At 35.3% G+C, this 16,677-nt stretch overlaps 1 protein-coding gene across 2 annotated transcripts; it reads right to left on the bottom strand.

The window, feature by feature from the left end:
• Window positions 1-1,611: 1,611 nt before the first annotated feature.
• Window positions 1,612-16,166, bottom strand: LOC107028457 (LRR receptor-like serine/threonine-protein kinase FEI 2). Of its 2 annotated transcripts, none has more exons than XM_015229533.1 (14): window positions 15,857-16,166; window positions 11,745-11,971; window positions 11,209-11,344; window positions 10,580-10,651; window positions 10,420-10,491; window positions 9,631-9,702; window positions 8,317-8,388; window positions 8,129-8,200; window positions 7,476-7,564; window positions 6,461-6,616; window positions 6,014-6,346; window positions 4,295-4,540; window positions 3,619-3,752; window positions 1,612-2,320 (listed from the first exon to the last, which is right to left on the bottom strand). In XM_015229533.1, the coding sequence occupies exons 2-14, from the start codon at window positions 11,839-11,841 to the stop codon at window positions 2,102-2,104; spliced, it is 1,770 nt and encodes a 589-aa protein (XP_015085019.1). In that variant the 5' UTR covers window positions 11,842-11,971; window positions 15,857-16,166; the 3' UTR covers window positions 1,612-2,101. The 2 variants fall into 2 exon arrangements, with proteins under 2 accessions (XP_015085019.1, XP_027775206.1); XM_027919405.1 differs by having other exon boundaries at window positions 10,580-10,648; window positions 15,857-16,152.
• Window positions 16,167-16,677: the final 511 nt, after the last annotated feature.

Raw genomic sequence — 16,677 nt, 5'->3', positions numbered from 1 at the left:
CTATAAGCTACCATATTCATTGGTTTGGTTTGATTTGACTTTTTTGGGTTAAAATCCAATCAAATCAATTATGCCGGATATATTTTTATAATACTTAATCAAGTCAAATCAATCTATTTATTAATACTAATGTTTTTTCGTTTTGACTCTAATTTTCAATTAGGTACTACAATTTATAGTCAGTCAAACGAAATAATTAATTATTTTTTTTCCAGTTTGACTCATATTTTCAATTTAATTCGATTCATCAATTTTCCTTTTAGTATATCCCTAATCCTGATCCATAATCATGTCTTTTGGAAATGAGCAATCAACATTTATAGTAATATAAATTCTTGTTGTGGAAATTATGAAGAATAAATTCGTCAACTCTTTATACAAAGCATCATATTAAACAAAGGTGGTATACATGTGTTCACATTCTTCTACTTTTCTACACCTAAAAATTCAGGTTAGTTCTCTGTGTGGTGCTATTTTGTGTTAATTAATTTGGTTGCTTAGTAGTTTGGTATATATCAACATAATCATCTTTATAAAACAAGTTTATGAATTTAGGCAATGTTGAGGCATCAAAAAATAGATGGATCGCTATTTTTTCTTCTGAGTTACAATGGGGTTCAAGGAGAAACAAAGTTATTCAAACTAGAAGACGTAGAGATGGAAAAACAACTTAAACTTTTGAACAAATCGTCCGTCAAAACAATTCAGGTATATTTTTATAAATTTGTGTGCTTACTTTCTTTCTGTGAATAATAAATTTATGAGTTTTGGTTGACAGACTATATATGGAGATACGTATGATTGTGGATTTATATAAACAGTCCCGATTAGAAGAATTACAAAGAACGATCTTATAAGACAAAAAAATATGCCACCACCCGAGAATAGTCACTTTGATACTCAATTGGTAAGATATTGTTACACCACTTCACTTTTTTTTTTTGGCTAGACCAATTAACTTCCATGAAACAGAATCTTTAATTTCATTAATAGAATATAACAATCTAAAAACTCAAAAATTACAATCAAAAGAATTAAAGAGTTTGTGTATAAAAGCTAAACATTTGATGAATCCATTGAACTGATTCGATTGTCCATTAACTTAATCTGAATTTTTTTGGCTAAAAATATATCTATTTATTATGACACGTGATATGGTGACCTTTGGAGTGATTCATCATCCAATAAATAGAATTGTTCATTCACCCTCGTAAGTAAAACTTTTAGACATTTGAATAAGATAATCTCTACATTCTACTTCTCATATTTTTGGTCTATATTGTTTGTAGTATATTACTTATATATTTTACAAGAAGTTTTCCATAATTTCGAAAATCTCATGTGTATTTTATTGCTTCTGCACAGACTAACAATAATAGTCAGTGAGCCACCAGGAATGTACGGATCTTCAAGATACAAGGTACATAAATAAAAAAATTTATCATCATTTTTAAGTTCAAAATATGTCTTTATCAACTTTACTAGGCCTGTGTTGTTTACTAAAGAATAAGTCATTATAAACTAAATTTAACAACTAAATTATCACAATATCTGTGTTTCAGTTCATGACATCATAAGTGGAAGAGAAACTACAAAAGAGATCAACAGAAATAAAGTGAAAAGGCAAAATACTTGCAGTCAAGTGATATTGTGGGAAGCATCATAATATACAAAAAGGATATCAACTTAGCAAAAGGTAAGTGTCGAATCAATTCAATCATTTCCATATACAATTACAGCAAGAAAACCTACAAACAAAAGGCAAATGAAAGATACAAAAGAGATTTGATTGCTGATGCCACTCGTACACATTCCGTTCCCCTGGTGAAATGAAAAGCTCAAAAATGATGAAATCAAAAACAGGATTAAGCACGATGAACCTCGTGATAACTAGCTAGCAACTCTGAATTTGAGGAGTGATGGCAGTTGAACTGATCTTTTTTCGTTGTTCATCTGCAGAAAGAATCGATAATTATAGTACAATAGAAGAATCTTTGCAGACTTTTTAATCCCCATAAACTTGCATCACTCCTCAATTTACTGCATGAAGTTGCAGATGGAAACTCAAATCATTAATTTTCTTCACATCTAACTAGAGCCTTCAATCCGAGCTTGAATCGTAGAAGTCACTGGGACATGGAGTCATGACTTCAGATTCGAGAATCTGAACAACCCTGTGCATTGTGGGCCTGTCGTCGGGGCTTGAAGAAACACACTGAGTGGCAACTGAAAGCAGGGAATCAAGGCTTTCAGTCTGCACTCGTTCACAAAGCGGATCAACTATCTCTGTCCGTCTATTCTCAGATGCTAAATAATTCAGCTGCATGATGAGTATGGCAAGGGTTTAGAAGATCAGTTATATGAATAAAATACCTACAATGCAAGTCATATGATCTGTTTATCCTACTCGGGCAGGATACTTCACTACAACAAAGTGGAAAAATTCTTTTGCAAAAAATTAATACAATAAATGGAATGATTTTCTACCAAATGGTCCAATTTGTTTTGGGTTTTCATATAGTTTGATCAAACAACCATAAAACTAGACTGATTTTGGATTGTTCTTAAAATTCATTTGATCAGTGACGATATTCGGTTTAGTCAGGTGCATATATCAATAATATGCGTTTCTTTTTAAAATGATTATAAACTCTTTTATCATTTTTTGCAGATTTTAACATTGTTTTGGTGCATAAACAGTCTTCTCCCTCAGGCTCTTACCCATTCCTACCTATCTTGAGGGAAAAGGCTCATCATTATTTTCATTCTCCAATTGCACTCTTTGGCTCATTTTGCTTCAAATTTCTCCTTATTGTCCCTAAATAATTCTTCATGAATTAATGGCCACAGAGACTTAACACTGTTTTATATCTTTACAGAACCATCATACTGATTGTCTACAATACAAGTTTTACCTTAATAATTTTGTGCTCGTACCACACTCAGTCCAGCCCTTATGCATATTCAACTAACAACCTCTTCTTCCTGCTTCTTTTTTGTTGAAAAACTAACCTCTTATGGCTTAAAACACTTGTAACTTCAAATCTTAAAAGTTGGAATAACTTGCCCACCAGCATGCCTCCCTCTAACTCTATCCCTGTAGTAATATCATTCTCACCCCCCACCCCCAAACAAGGATAGGAGCGTGGCAGTAGTTGCAAAATCAGGGGGAAGAGGAACTGGAAGGGAGTTGGGGTTGGGGCAAAAGCTAGAAGTGGCAAATAAACTTTCCAGCCTTACCCATTTAGGATCTCACGAGATGCAAATATGGAAACATAAAACTACAGTGCAACTATTTATGATGGTATGATGAATTAGCCCACTTAGTTTTTCTTTAGATAATTTTAACCTTGCTCCAATAGAGACCTCAAGTGAAGCTCACATGCATCTCTGCAGTCTGGGCTCTGGTAGCCGAAAAGATTGGGACCACGATAAATTATATGCATAACTAGAGATAATGGGCAAAATGGTTAATCATGCCAACAAGTAGCCATGATGACATTTGTAGGTTCTAAAAAATAATGTTAGCTACCTCGCAAAAGGAATGTAAGAAATTTCAACCAAGAGAGAATACACTTATATGATTAGAAGTAAGATGCGATTAATCACACAACATACCCAGCCTACAATATTGAAGCCCTTCTCAATATATGATGCATCAGTCGGCCGCTTCCCACTTATGACTTCAAGAACCAGAACTCCAAAACTATAAACATCTGTCTTTTCTGTAGCCCTACCACTCTGCATGTATTCTTGAAAAAAAGATAGAGAAGAGAAACACATAAGCCGTAAAACAAAAGGCGATATATCAAGTGAAGCAGAAATCAACTGCCCCAAGTGAAAGCATACAAAATCAGATTTCCACATGGCACAGCAAGGAGAACTAAATTCTTTCAAGTACATAGATAACCTCTCATCACATGTTACAACTTGATGCAGCAGAGATAAAAATGCTAGAAAACATTATGTTCGATGCCTCAAGAGAAACCTTCGATGTGGAACTAATTCCTCTCCCTCCCACCTTTTGTCATTGAACTAGGTCTCATATTATCTTTTGTCAATATCAAGAAAAATAAGCATGAGAAAGAAAGACATCACAGGTGCAACTTCTACAGACAAGCAGTAACCAGTTTGTACTTGAAAAGTAGTGAAACCTGATTACAGAAAGAGATAACCAGATCACTCTCTCCCCAGTTTCATCTATAGTAGCAGCAGAAATTCATTTCATGCATAGTTTAATATTTGCAACTTCCTAAGTAAAATGTGATGACAAATGTCTAATCATTGCGAGTACCTGGAGCTAAATACCCAAATGTGCCAGCTACAATTGTTGTGATGTGAGACTCCTCATCCCCGAGTAATTTGGCCAGTCCAAAATCAGATACTCGAGCCTCAAAGTTTCCATCAAGCAAAATGTTGCTAGACTTTATGTCACGGTGTATTACTCGAGGAGAACAATCGTGATGTAAATATGCCAGCCCTTTTGCAGCTCCCATGATTACAGTCAGCCGTGCACCCCAGTCTAACTGCTCAGATCTCTCTGTATAAAATATTTCAAAAATGATGTTAAAATGGACCCAAAAGACAATAGTCAAATCTAAAACTCAACTCTGAAGATCTGAAAATGTCTAAAAAGCATCAGCAATTTAACATGCATTGTTTTCCACCCTAGATGCTGAAAGCAAACATCATGTCACTGTCCACTTCCCAAACACGACACTCATTTTGTTACTCTATTGAATAGAAGAACACTGACTCATCGAGATATTCGACCATTTTGACAAACATCATTTTTTCCTACTGATTGTACTATCTATGGATAAAAATTAGCTACACAATACTATTGTACTGTCATTTACCCCAAGTCTATAAGTGGTTCTCATGCAATATAGCTGCATAAAAGGGCTGCAAGCTAGCCATCTGGTAAACTAAAGCAAAGGAATTAAAATGTGTAAAATCAAAGTTACTTATGAAAACGAAGTCCATATTTTAAGTTCTACAGCAATACAACTAAGCCTCAATCCCGACCAAGTTGGGATCAGCTATATGAATCCTCAGACCATGTTTCTATTTAAGCTCTAGTCATGTCATCATCATAATAAAAATCTATAGCAATGTTTACACAAAATATAGCACACACATGAAACATCGATGACACACCAAGATATTCTTTGGTGCCATCAGAGTGTCTTTGTTAGTTAGCTAATTACTCTCCACTACTTCGTAACTGTCTAGACGTGAAAACATTTCCGGAGTGCCATCTGCACCAGCCAAAGATGTAATCATTATCCACTTTTATTTGTATTAAAAGGTAAGAAATTTATACAATCAAGCCAACGGGTACTAACCCAAGTAAGTTTAGAGTTGCATTAGGACATTGTCACCTAGTTTAGTCAATCCATTCAGAAACTTTCTCCAAAGGCTACAATATTTTTCCAATCAATTGCATATTGAACAATGGTTTTACAGCATTCCCTTCTGCCCCAGTGACAATCTGGCAGTGGTTTTACAGCATTCCCTTCTGCCCCAGTGACAATCTGGCAGACTTTTTGGGACTATATTTCACTGGTTGAATCAATAATAATAGCAGTAGAAAGTGATCCCTGTTCATAATTTATCCTCCTTCTTACTAGACCCAATGTCTAGTATGTTTGCTCTTATCAGCATATGAATTTTGCATTTAAAAAACAGCAGGTCTTTCATGCTTCCATAAAAAGCATATATATCCAATATAACTTATGTTTCTGTTTACTGTTACTATTATTAACTTGCGCGTTTTATCTCCCAACTGAGCCACACAACCCAAATTTCAATCAGGTGTTATACAGGGAAGATAAACAACCCTATTTTGCTATGAATATCAAGATTGCTAAAATCTCAAATAATTTGCCAATTTAAAGAGAGAACCCAGAAATTCTCACCAAACACAGCTTATGTGCTAAATCCACAAATTAATAAACATTTTCACCAATTGTAGAGCACAAGAAATTTTACTGAGAAAAGTATGTCTCACCGTGCAGAACTTCATCTAGGCTACCTCCTGATAAAAAGTCATATATCAACAACTTTGATGTCGGAGAATTGCAATATCCTCGCAGATTTACCAGATACCGGTGCTTAATACTTCCAAGAATTTCAAGCTCCCTTTCGAAGAATCTATCGAAGCCTTCATTCATCTTGATAATTCTCTTCACGGCAAATACATTGCCATCATCCATTGCAAGTTTGTATACAGTTCCAAAGCCCCCAGAACCAATAATGTGCTCTTCATTCAGAGTCTCCAGTTTTTTGATGATGTCCTTGGAAGAGTAGGGTAAATCTCCATGGAACATCACAATCGATGCACCTGATAATTTAACAATTGGATGGTTAAACCTTTTATACAAGGAATTAAGAGCATAAAGCAAATAAAGATTAAAACATTATAATGGTAATTTCTACATAGGTTATAGATAACGACCTGCACAAATATCCATTGCAAGACTTTTGCCATCATTTTTACCCAGTCTCTTGTAGAGGAAACAGCCCCAGAAACACATCAGTGCCACTAAAAGCAGTGCGCCCACAGTGGCAGATGCACTTATAAGTAGTCGACCATTCTTATTTTGGCTTTGGGCTGAGAAACATGGAAAATATGAGATATTACCATGAAACATGAAAGGAAATAAGTGAAATACTTGAAAGAAAAGAAAAACAGAGAAACAAAGAAGCAGCAGAAAAGACTACGTATCCAGAGACAAGTAACTACTCCATCAGGTCATGTTCTCAGTACATGACGCTACTTAAAACTATGAGTTCGCATACTTGTATGATTCTGCCATTTGAAGTAATAAGTTTTCTTGTTAAAGCCAGACAGATGAACAAATCCTTCACAAATATCATATGAGATTCTAGTCAATACATTACACAAAAGCCAAAGGAAGTTGTACCTATTGCAATACCATGAATTACCTTAATATATATTAGAAATTAATAATATGAAGATACTTGCCCAAAAAAAAAAAGAGAGACATATACTAGGTCTTTAATTTTTAGAAAAACAACGAAATCTAGAATTCAACATTCTAAAAAGATAATGTGTTGTCATCTTAAGCAGCCGAAACACTAGGTATCCTTTTTTCATGACCGACAAATCTGTCGGGCCAACCCTTAGGGCCAACCTCAAAACTCCAGGATAAGGGGTCCACCCCTATACCCCTTTTCCACTTAAATACCAGGCTTACTTCACATGTCGCATGGATCGAACCTGTGACCCAAGTCACAAGTCCCTCAACTTTGCCACTTGAACTAAGCACTGAGGGCAAATGATTCTGTCACTAGGGGTCCTTGAACATGTGAGAAATGATTCTGTCACTAGGGGTCCTTGAGCAGATGAGAAATGATTCTGTCAATATGGTCATATGCAATCACCCTTACAGAGAAATTGGACTTGATATTTCATTATTATTTTATGTTGATAATGGGTAAACATTTACCTGAATCCGGGGACGGGGATATTGAAGGACCTCCATTGTTACAGTCCTGACTAACTTGTTTGCCACACAAGTTACGATTTCCAAGAAAGCTGTCATAAATTTAAAATTAGAAATCATGTAAATCAAGCCAATCAGAGGGCAAGTTGTAAATTACAAGTTTTAGGTCAAATTACATCAGGCAGCTATTCTGTGCACATCCATACAAGTCTTTCTCCTTTTCCAATGATGGGTACTACTCAAGATTCAAGCAAATGCTAGTATCAAAGGCTACAACTGCATACCCTTCATTTTCACTGATACACAATTTACTAAACAGTGCGGGGTTCAGGACTTTAAAGAATTGAGGACCTCAATCCTAATTTCAAATGCAATTGGCAATTCAGCCAACACCCTCAGTGTCATACCAGAATTATTACAATCTTTTTTGGTAGATTTCTGAAAACAAACAGTTAGGCACACGAGGACGCTGATATTTGAAAAAGAAATAATGTGGAGTTGATAAAGATGCTTCAAACGTATGGACATACACTAGTTATGTCAACATTATGTAAACCAAACAGAGAATCTGAGTAAAGAAATGATTATAGATTCCATAGATGCTTTGAAAATTCAAATGCACTTGACAAGAAGGATTTTGTATTGGTGTTACTTACGAATCATTTCCAAACTTGGCAAGGTGTCCATCTGAAGGTATCTGCCCAACCAAGAAATTTGTTGACACGTTGCTGTAAACATTGAACAACAAATATTAATTCGGCAGCACAAACCAACCTCACCTCTTGAGTAATATTTTACACATTTAAGTTATTAGTTACGACAAAAGAACTTTTAGGGCACTCACAAAATGCCAAGATTGTTCAGCTTGCCAAGGGATGATGGAATGTTTCCACTGAGAGAGTTGCTTGAAAGATCTCTAGCAAAAGTAATAAACCAACATCAATTGGTTGACTGTAGAAGTAATTACTAAGCTGAACAATCTATCACAAGCGTAGAATTGAGACAGGTTAATTAGATTTGCATTAGTAGTTACATACTTATAAAAGGATAAGAAAATTTTACCCAGACTTAATCAAACTAACAAGCAAAAAATGGCACTTTTTCCTCTGTTAAAGCCTTTTTATCTTTTTTTCCAACAAACTGCAATGTTAAGCCTTTTATTACTCAATTAGGTTTCTCTCCATTTCCTGGAACAGTAAAGAGGTAAAGTATGCACGACTTTCCTTAGCTCTTTTAATGGGAAAAGAAAACGTTACACCAATCTAGCAAGAAAAACACTCATGACTCCAACAGTCTAGCAAGAAAAACACTCATGACCCCAATAACCAGATCCCTAAGATATGACACATGCAGAAGAAATAAGTTGATATGATGGTCCATCCCCTTCACTGTAAAATCCTTCCAGCTAATTCAAGAAATCTTCCAGCTACCTCAGACCACAATGACGCTAGGGTGTGAAGCACCAGTTATTGCATCAGTAGAGAAATGACACACCATGAGACATGCAAATAACTCCGGACAGCGGAGCAATGACAATAGAACAATGAACCGCCAGTTGCCTATCGTTCCAAAGGCTCTTCATGCTCAGAGGGAGGAAAAATGCACAAGAAGGATGTTCAAATTAGCAAGGAAGATGCCAGGATAAGCAGGGCAGAGGCTGGTCCATTTAGGACAACAAAGTGTACTGTAGTATGTGGTAACAATCAACATACAGAAAACACAGCTTCCTATCCTAAAAAGTAAAACAGAACAAAAGCTTATACAGCAAACATATAGTTGAATTGGAGTTTGTGTGAAATGGACAGGCAAAAGCATGATGGCATTGAGAAGAAGGATAGGAAGAATTGATAAAGAAAACTTAATGAAGGGCTGGTAGGTGTGTAAATTCACCAAGGTATTAGTATTAGAAAGTGCAAACTGTCAAAAGTTTTTAAAAGGAAAGGTTGTATCTTTTATTCGAGGACTGTCTAGTGTCTATATAATGATAGATATTTTCGTTGCATAGGTACAGTCATTAACAAAAAACAAAATGTTATCCAAATATCATGCTTGCTTATTCAGATTAAGGTGAACGGACCATGCAGGAGCTTGCGACCTGCAGACCAGCATGCACAGAAACTGAGAAAAGAGATTCAAAATATGAGACGGGAAGTCTTACAGATTCTCAAGCTCAGGAAGGTTTCCCAACTCATCAGGAATCCATCCGCTTAAATAATTACTCTGAAGAAACCTGCATAAAAGAATTGAAATTCCTAGCAAATTAGTTAGCATGTACATCATTAACTTCGTAATTTCAAATTCTAAAGCAGCGCCAAGAAAAAAAGTCGCTCAAACCTCTCTTGAATTTTATCAAAACCAAAATACAGCTTTAGTTTGTTCTATTTTACATATCAAGATTAGTAGCATAGCAAGGACTACAACATCTATCAATGACATGCTGGTTGTGCAATATGACCGGAGATGAAGTGATTAATCTATACATGAACTGAAAAGAGTGTTAAATATGTCCACTCTCCATAAGGATATTTAGTTTTGCACTCAACTTTTTTTGCTCAAACTCCACAAAACGAAATGTCAGTTTTACTTTTATAGTTTGTACAAGTATCCTTGTTACTTTGCAAAAAGAGGACCAATCATGATATAATGCATAAAATCTTTTACTGAAATCACAAAATTCCAACCAGGGTATTAATGCGAGTTTCTTCTGAAAAATGAGTCATGAGAATATGGAGTGGTTCAGGCTTAGTACGATTCAGATGGTAGTGAGGTTAAGGGGAAGAAATAAGAGCTGGGAGGTGGGACCCCAAGAACTCCTTCAAATAGCATGTAAGGTAGTTGGAGTTCTTCAGATTCTCACAAGTGCTTAATAGCAGAAACTCAAGCGCCTCAATAATAGAAGAGAATTAAATATGCAGGTCACACCAAAGAAGTTCACTGCAAAACTTACAGAGATTTCAGGTTTGTACAATTTCCCAATGCAGGAGGTATTGCCCCATAGAAATTATTGTCATGAAGAGCCCTGCATTAGATGAGATTTGTGTTAGCATAGTATAGTGACACTGACAATAATTGAAAACAAGAATAAATAAAAGGGAAAAGAAGCATACAGAAACTGCAACTGGTCTAGCTTCCCAATATCTGGTGATATATATCCACTCAGTTTGTGATTAGGGAGGCTTCTGGATGATCAAAAGACAACAATTGTAGTAGTTCAAATAGTGACTCCAATATGACATAGGCTATGTTAGAAGTAAAGTATCAGTGTGTTCTAATATAGATTATAGGTAAGTGTGAAGTGTTAGTAAAAACTAGTCTCTTCTTAGTTCAATACAAATTGCGAAATCAACTCAGATCTTAAATATAAAACTACTTAAAGATAATTTTTTGTAGGGATATTTGGATGAAGATATCAAATTCAGGTCATTTGACAAGTAGCCCAGTAAAATGGTGCTAGAGGATCAGACCTACAGAAACGCAATATGCAATCGAAAACCACTACCGTATACAGTCAAGATCAGCTGTAATTCAGTTCTACAAGATCAAAGATCCAATTTGATCCATAAATTACTATATCACAACTACTAGGGATTCTCAGCATTCATTTAGTGTTATTTTAAATCAAAACGTTTCAGATATTTCAGAATTGTGGAGCCCAAAATAAATATGTCAAAAATAACTAGAACCATAACAATGCCATCACCGGCAGAGATGTTTTAACAATAATACAGATACTCACAAAGACGTAACTCTCTTTGATTTTGAGTCACATTGTACTCCTTTCCAGCCACATGGGTCAGAATCTTCTGGTCTCCACTGCTCAAGAACACCATCGGAACCAGATATTGCAATCCTAAAATTGACAAGCGCTTGACCTGCAAAGATGTAGAAATGTCTAAAGCATGGACTAAAGTGTAACTCTTACAAGATGGAACAGACTTCAGATATTAATCAATTATCAAGTGAGGTAGTATTAGCATAACATTCAGGTAATGTATGAAGTAACAATTGAATAGAAACTTAGCAGCATTAAAACATCAGAAATTAGCAAAAATCCAATTTAGAGGCAAACAAGCTTCAGTGGAATATCATCCCACAATCATCCCAACTAAATATCAGAAATGTACTAGTCCCTGATTTAGGGAACTGGCGAAGAACTAGACTTGTTATATCATCTGGATCAAGCACGCATCAATCAAAATCCACATAGTGCCTAGTCTGTCACTAAATAAACAAATCAAGCAAGAAATGCTGAAGAAATGGGTGGCATCGCACCATCAGGATTGAGTGCTAGTGTAAGTCTTGGGAAAATGCAAAGCAACAGCACGCTTAAAAACAACAAATCCTGAATTTTCAAAGAGAAGCCGCCCATCTTGGCGTTGATCAAGCATAATAAGGCTACTGAAGAACATCAGGCGGACTACGCTGTGCTACGGTTCCCTTGGACATACAGTAAACAGGATGTGACACCACAAAACCAGCAATGGAAAAGAGAATGATCCCTGGAGGAACAACCAAAGCAAAAGATATTAGAAAGAATCATGTAACTATCAAGTAAACTATTATGAATGAAATAATGAAGAAAACTTGAACAGAAAATGTACAGACAATTCTCACAGATCGGTGCACATTATTTCCTAATGTCTGACACTAAATTGATATGTAGTTGGCACTTCTGTCTTACAAAAGTGCACGGAAAACATTGAATTATCCTCTGGAGTCATACACGTCATGTGATGGCTACATCTGGCAATCCAGAAATAACTTCCCAAATATAGAGTGGGTGATCATACCAAGAGAGTTACTATTCTTCCATTGTTCTTTTGTGGCCCAAGACTCGTAAAGATTACTTGGAAGGGTGTATAAGAACAGTATTGAATAGTGTGTATCAATAATGATGGGATTAGTCATGTTAGGATTAGTTATGTTGAGATTATTTCTAATCCACTATTTGGTTTGGTGTATTCAATGAATTATGTCTTTAAACATGTTTACCAATGTATTGATAAAAATAAACCTGGAATTGCTAATACTATGGGTTAATATGCATTAGTTATACGCTCTATTATACTGAATAGGATGTATAACTAATGCATGTATTAATTATACATACGTTGAGAACACTTCCAAACAAGGTATTAAATAATACCATAGCTAATACATGTATTACTTTCTTTAAAACATCCTACCAAAGACCAAACTGGATAACCAAATAACTTCAAGTACATCTATTTAAGAATAAAGAGAACAACTCATTTTTTTATCTGATGAGTAGAACACAAAGAACAAATTTAGTTGAGAAAGTTCAGCAAAAATTGGAAACGAACTCTCTACCTCCACAAGGTAGGGGGGGTAAGGGTTTATCCTTCTCAGACACCCCTCATGGGATTATGCTGGATATGTGGTTCTTGCTGTAAAATTCAGCTAAATGATAGAAATATGCATGAACAGTATGAATCATGGAAGAAGAGTACTGATTTATTAAGTCTTTTGTTAAGAAGGATAGTCCCTGCTACCCGAACCAAGTTTCAGAAAAATGCTACTTAGCTGCCTGGATCATTCTGCATACCCACCCCAAGGAGACAGTCAAACCTTCGTTGATCAAGGATAATCATGCCATTATTATCTTTTTTATTGCCCTGAACTTCGTTATATAAGATTACTATCCAAGAGTTTTCCAAATTCCAACTAAAAGTCTAAGACTCGGCCCTTTATCTTTTTTTGAAAATGAAGACTGTATTTTTTTTTCTGAAATTGGTAAGGTTGAATTCTACAGCATTAAGGATATGCTGGCTACCTCCAAAAATGGATAATTACAGATTTCCTATCAAATCTATAATCTGATCTATATCATCTATACAAATGAAGACTCTTGTTTATTTTTTATTTGAAAAGGAAGCCTCAGTTCTTTATCTTGAGAGAGTAACTACAAACTCCAGAGCAGGATCATGCTATATCCAACTTCAGCATGCACATTGGTTAGCAAAAGATAAGCATGCCCTTCCTATCAAAAATAAAGGTCTAACTCTCAGGTCTTTATCTTCAGAAAGTGACCATAAAATCTATTCAGTTTCCCTTCTAGCTGAAACAATGTGCTAAAGTGAGTGGAGATTGTTCCAAGAAAAGGCTTATAGTATTGTGGCCAATAATTGACCAACAGTGTTAAATTGTTGGTCAAATATTATCCAACAATACTAAGAATAGGCCATGTTACAAATCTTCAGCTTGGTTTAGTTTTGGTTTTGGATGATATAGTAAATAAGTTCCATCTTCTCCACAAAATCCCTGATGGGCAAAATCAGTTTTCATGAATACTAATCAAATTCAAGCAAAGCTACTTTTAATTTGTCAAACACCAAAACAAGCCAAAATGTGCTTTTAAGTTGGTTTGACTCAAAGTGTTAGTATTTTCTGCAAACTCTACACATGTGTTTGAAGTACTTCAAGTATCTGAAAATTCATTTCAAAGCTCGTCCATCACCCTATGTATTTCAACCCGAACAAGCCACATATCGAGTTACTGCACTCATTGTTGTGGAATGTCTGGACATATACACACCAATACATACAAAATACTTCCGACTACACTAGAATAGGAAACATGTAGCATATGCCTACCTTCTTCCTCTTACTAGGGTGACTGGGTAGCTGACAACCTAAAACTAACAGCAAAATATGTACTCACTGGCTTAGCACTCTTTGAATCAAAACTTCCCCTACACCTCCTAAATTGTTTTTCTAGGTCAAAAATAACCTTCTGGCTCTTAAACCTCTTTTGATTCCCATGTCAAGGATTTTTTTAGTTGTTCCAAATCTTTCATCTCAAGTAAATTGTTCAGTTGACTACTTCAAATGGGATTTTCGTCAAATCCTTACCAGCAATAGCATGTCAACAACATATGATAAAGAATGAATAAACATCCACTTTCAGAATTACACAAATTAGATCATAAATGCTCCTTGAATAACCATGACGCAACAAAATCAACCCAATCACAACTACTGGCAGCATCAACCCCCAGAATGACTTCTTTATTCTTGAAGAAACCATCTGCATCTAACAATTCACTTTCCTTATGGCGGTTCATAAAAAGACTGAAGTACCATTATTGTGAATACAATCAATTTCATAATGGTGGTTTCACTAAACACCGATCTCATTGAATAAATAAGCATTTGAATTGGTTCAATTGCATGGTGCCAGTGAAATCGAGTGACAGTTAACATCTTAATAAATTAACTGATCAACGTGTTTCTCGCTTCAGTCAATTAGCAATAGTGTTTCCGTGGACTGCCAGGAATCTGTTTCATGTATAGCTTGACAAGGAAATTTCTAACATAACCTCCTTCTAAATGTAATTACTAGTTCCTAGAAACCTAATGGTGGCAGATGTATAACCTTTAACTGCTCAAACCCAAAACAGAAATCAAACTATCATGAACAAAAAATAAGAGCATCAAAAGTACCATTTCCACTTCACTGGAACACATTCACCCTCTAAGCCAAAAATTCATCTACCGAGACTACACATTTCAGCAATTCCACAAAAAGCAGACACATACACAAGACCCCAAAATCAATGTACACCAATCACATCTAAATAAACAGAAAGAAAATCAAACCATACCGACAAAGACAAAACCAATATCAGACACCAGAAAATGCAAACATGCAGTCATGAATCATCATCAAATCCCAAAACCAGTGTACAAAGCACTCGGTTTAGTCCACCAAAATTTCCAAAAGAAAAGAAGAGAATCATCTAAACAAAACAAACGAACAAAGATCAAAGCTTTATGCATACACTAACACAAGCACAATCACCAAAATGCCAAAAGCCCAAAACCAAGTACCCCCATCTAAGCACTCAGTACAATCCAAGAAAAGCTCTAAAAAAAAGAGCAACCCCAAACATGAACCCATCGTAACCAAATTCCAGAACAAGTGTACACCCACTAAAGCACTCAGTACAATCCACCAAAATTTCCAAACAAGGGCATCATCTAAACAAACAAACAAAGATCAAGGCTTTATGCATACACTAACAAAACCACAACCACCAAAACCCCTTCAGGCCAAAACCAAGTACCCCCATTTAAGCACTCAGTACAATCCAACTAAAGCTCATATAAAAGAGTCATCCTAAACATGAACCCACCGTCACCAAATCCCAGAACCAGTGTACACCCACTAAAGCACTCAGTACAATCCACCAATTTCCCAAACAAGAGCATATATTAACAAACAAAGATCAAAGCTTTATGCACACACTAAGACAACCAAAACCCCAAAACCACTCAAAAGCTCTAAAAAAAGAGTCATCCTAAACCCACAAATAAAAATTAAACCTTTATACCATACTAAAACACCCACATAAAAGCAGTACCTGAAAATGCTAGATTCGATCTGCAAGTGAGTACCCAAAGTTCATTTCACAGCTAACACTCAAAAATTTTAAAAAAAAAGAAAAGTTCAGACAGAGAAAGATAGAAAAATGGAACTTTGAGCTGTAAAGTTGGAACTTCAAGAAACATACAAACCAACAGTATAGAAAGAGAGAGAAAAGAAAAGAAAGAAAAGGGAAATAGAAAAGCTTTTAAGGCTATTGACAGAGTGTTGATTTTGGCTGCTCTCTATGTAAGAAAATTAACAAAAAAAATACAAAAATCTTTGTTGTTTGAATTCAATGTAAGGTAGATTTGAGAGATTTTGAGGAAAAGAGTGTTGTGTAATTAAAAGTAGCTCAACCAATGAGAGTTGAGTGTGTTCACACGTGAGAGAGTGACTCTTCATACGTGCAACCGACGCTGGTGTTGGCATGGCAATGGTAGGGATAAAATCTACAGTCATTTTGGTCGGAATTATTTGATTTTAATTTTATAATAGTGTTTGATTTTATATCATTTTATCTTTTTTCTCCATTTTTGCATGTCCTTACCCCGTTTAAGGAGGAAAAAAGGTCAAGTGTTCGAGAAAATGATAAAAATTGGTTTTTATATTTTGAGTACGTATTGAGTTTTTTTTATTCTTCAAAATTAATTTTTTTTCTATTTTTACTTTTCTAGAGTTTCATTTTTCTTTCATTGACATTGTCACGAAAGATTCGTATTTTCTCTTACTCTCTTTTTTTGAAATAGTCATTCATAGTTATACGACAAGATTTTTTAAATCACATTCAAAGTATGTAGTTTTTTGTTGATATTCTTT

Source organism: Solanum pennellii, chromosome 8 (genome assembly GCF_001406875.1).
Source record: "Solanum pennellii chromosome 8, SPENNV200".
Classification (NCBI taxonomy): Eukaryota; Viridiplantae; Streptophyta; class Magnoliopsida; order Solanales; family Solanaceae; genus Solanum; species Solanum pennellii.
The sequence above is the reverse complement of the archived record's forward strand: the minus strand, read 5'-3'. Positions and strand labels throughout refer to the sequence as shown.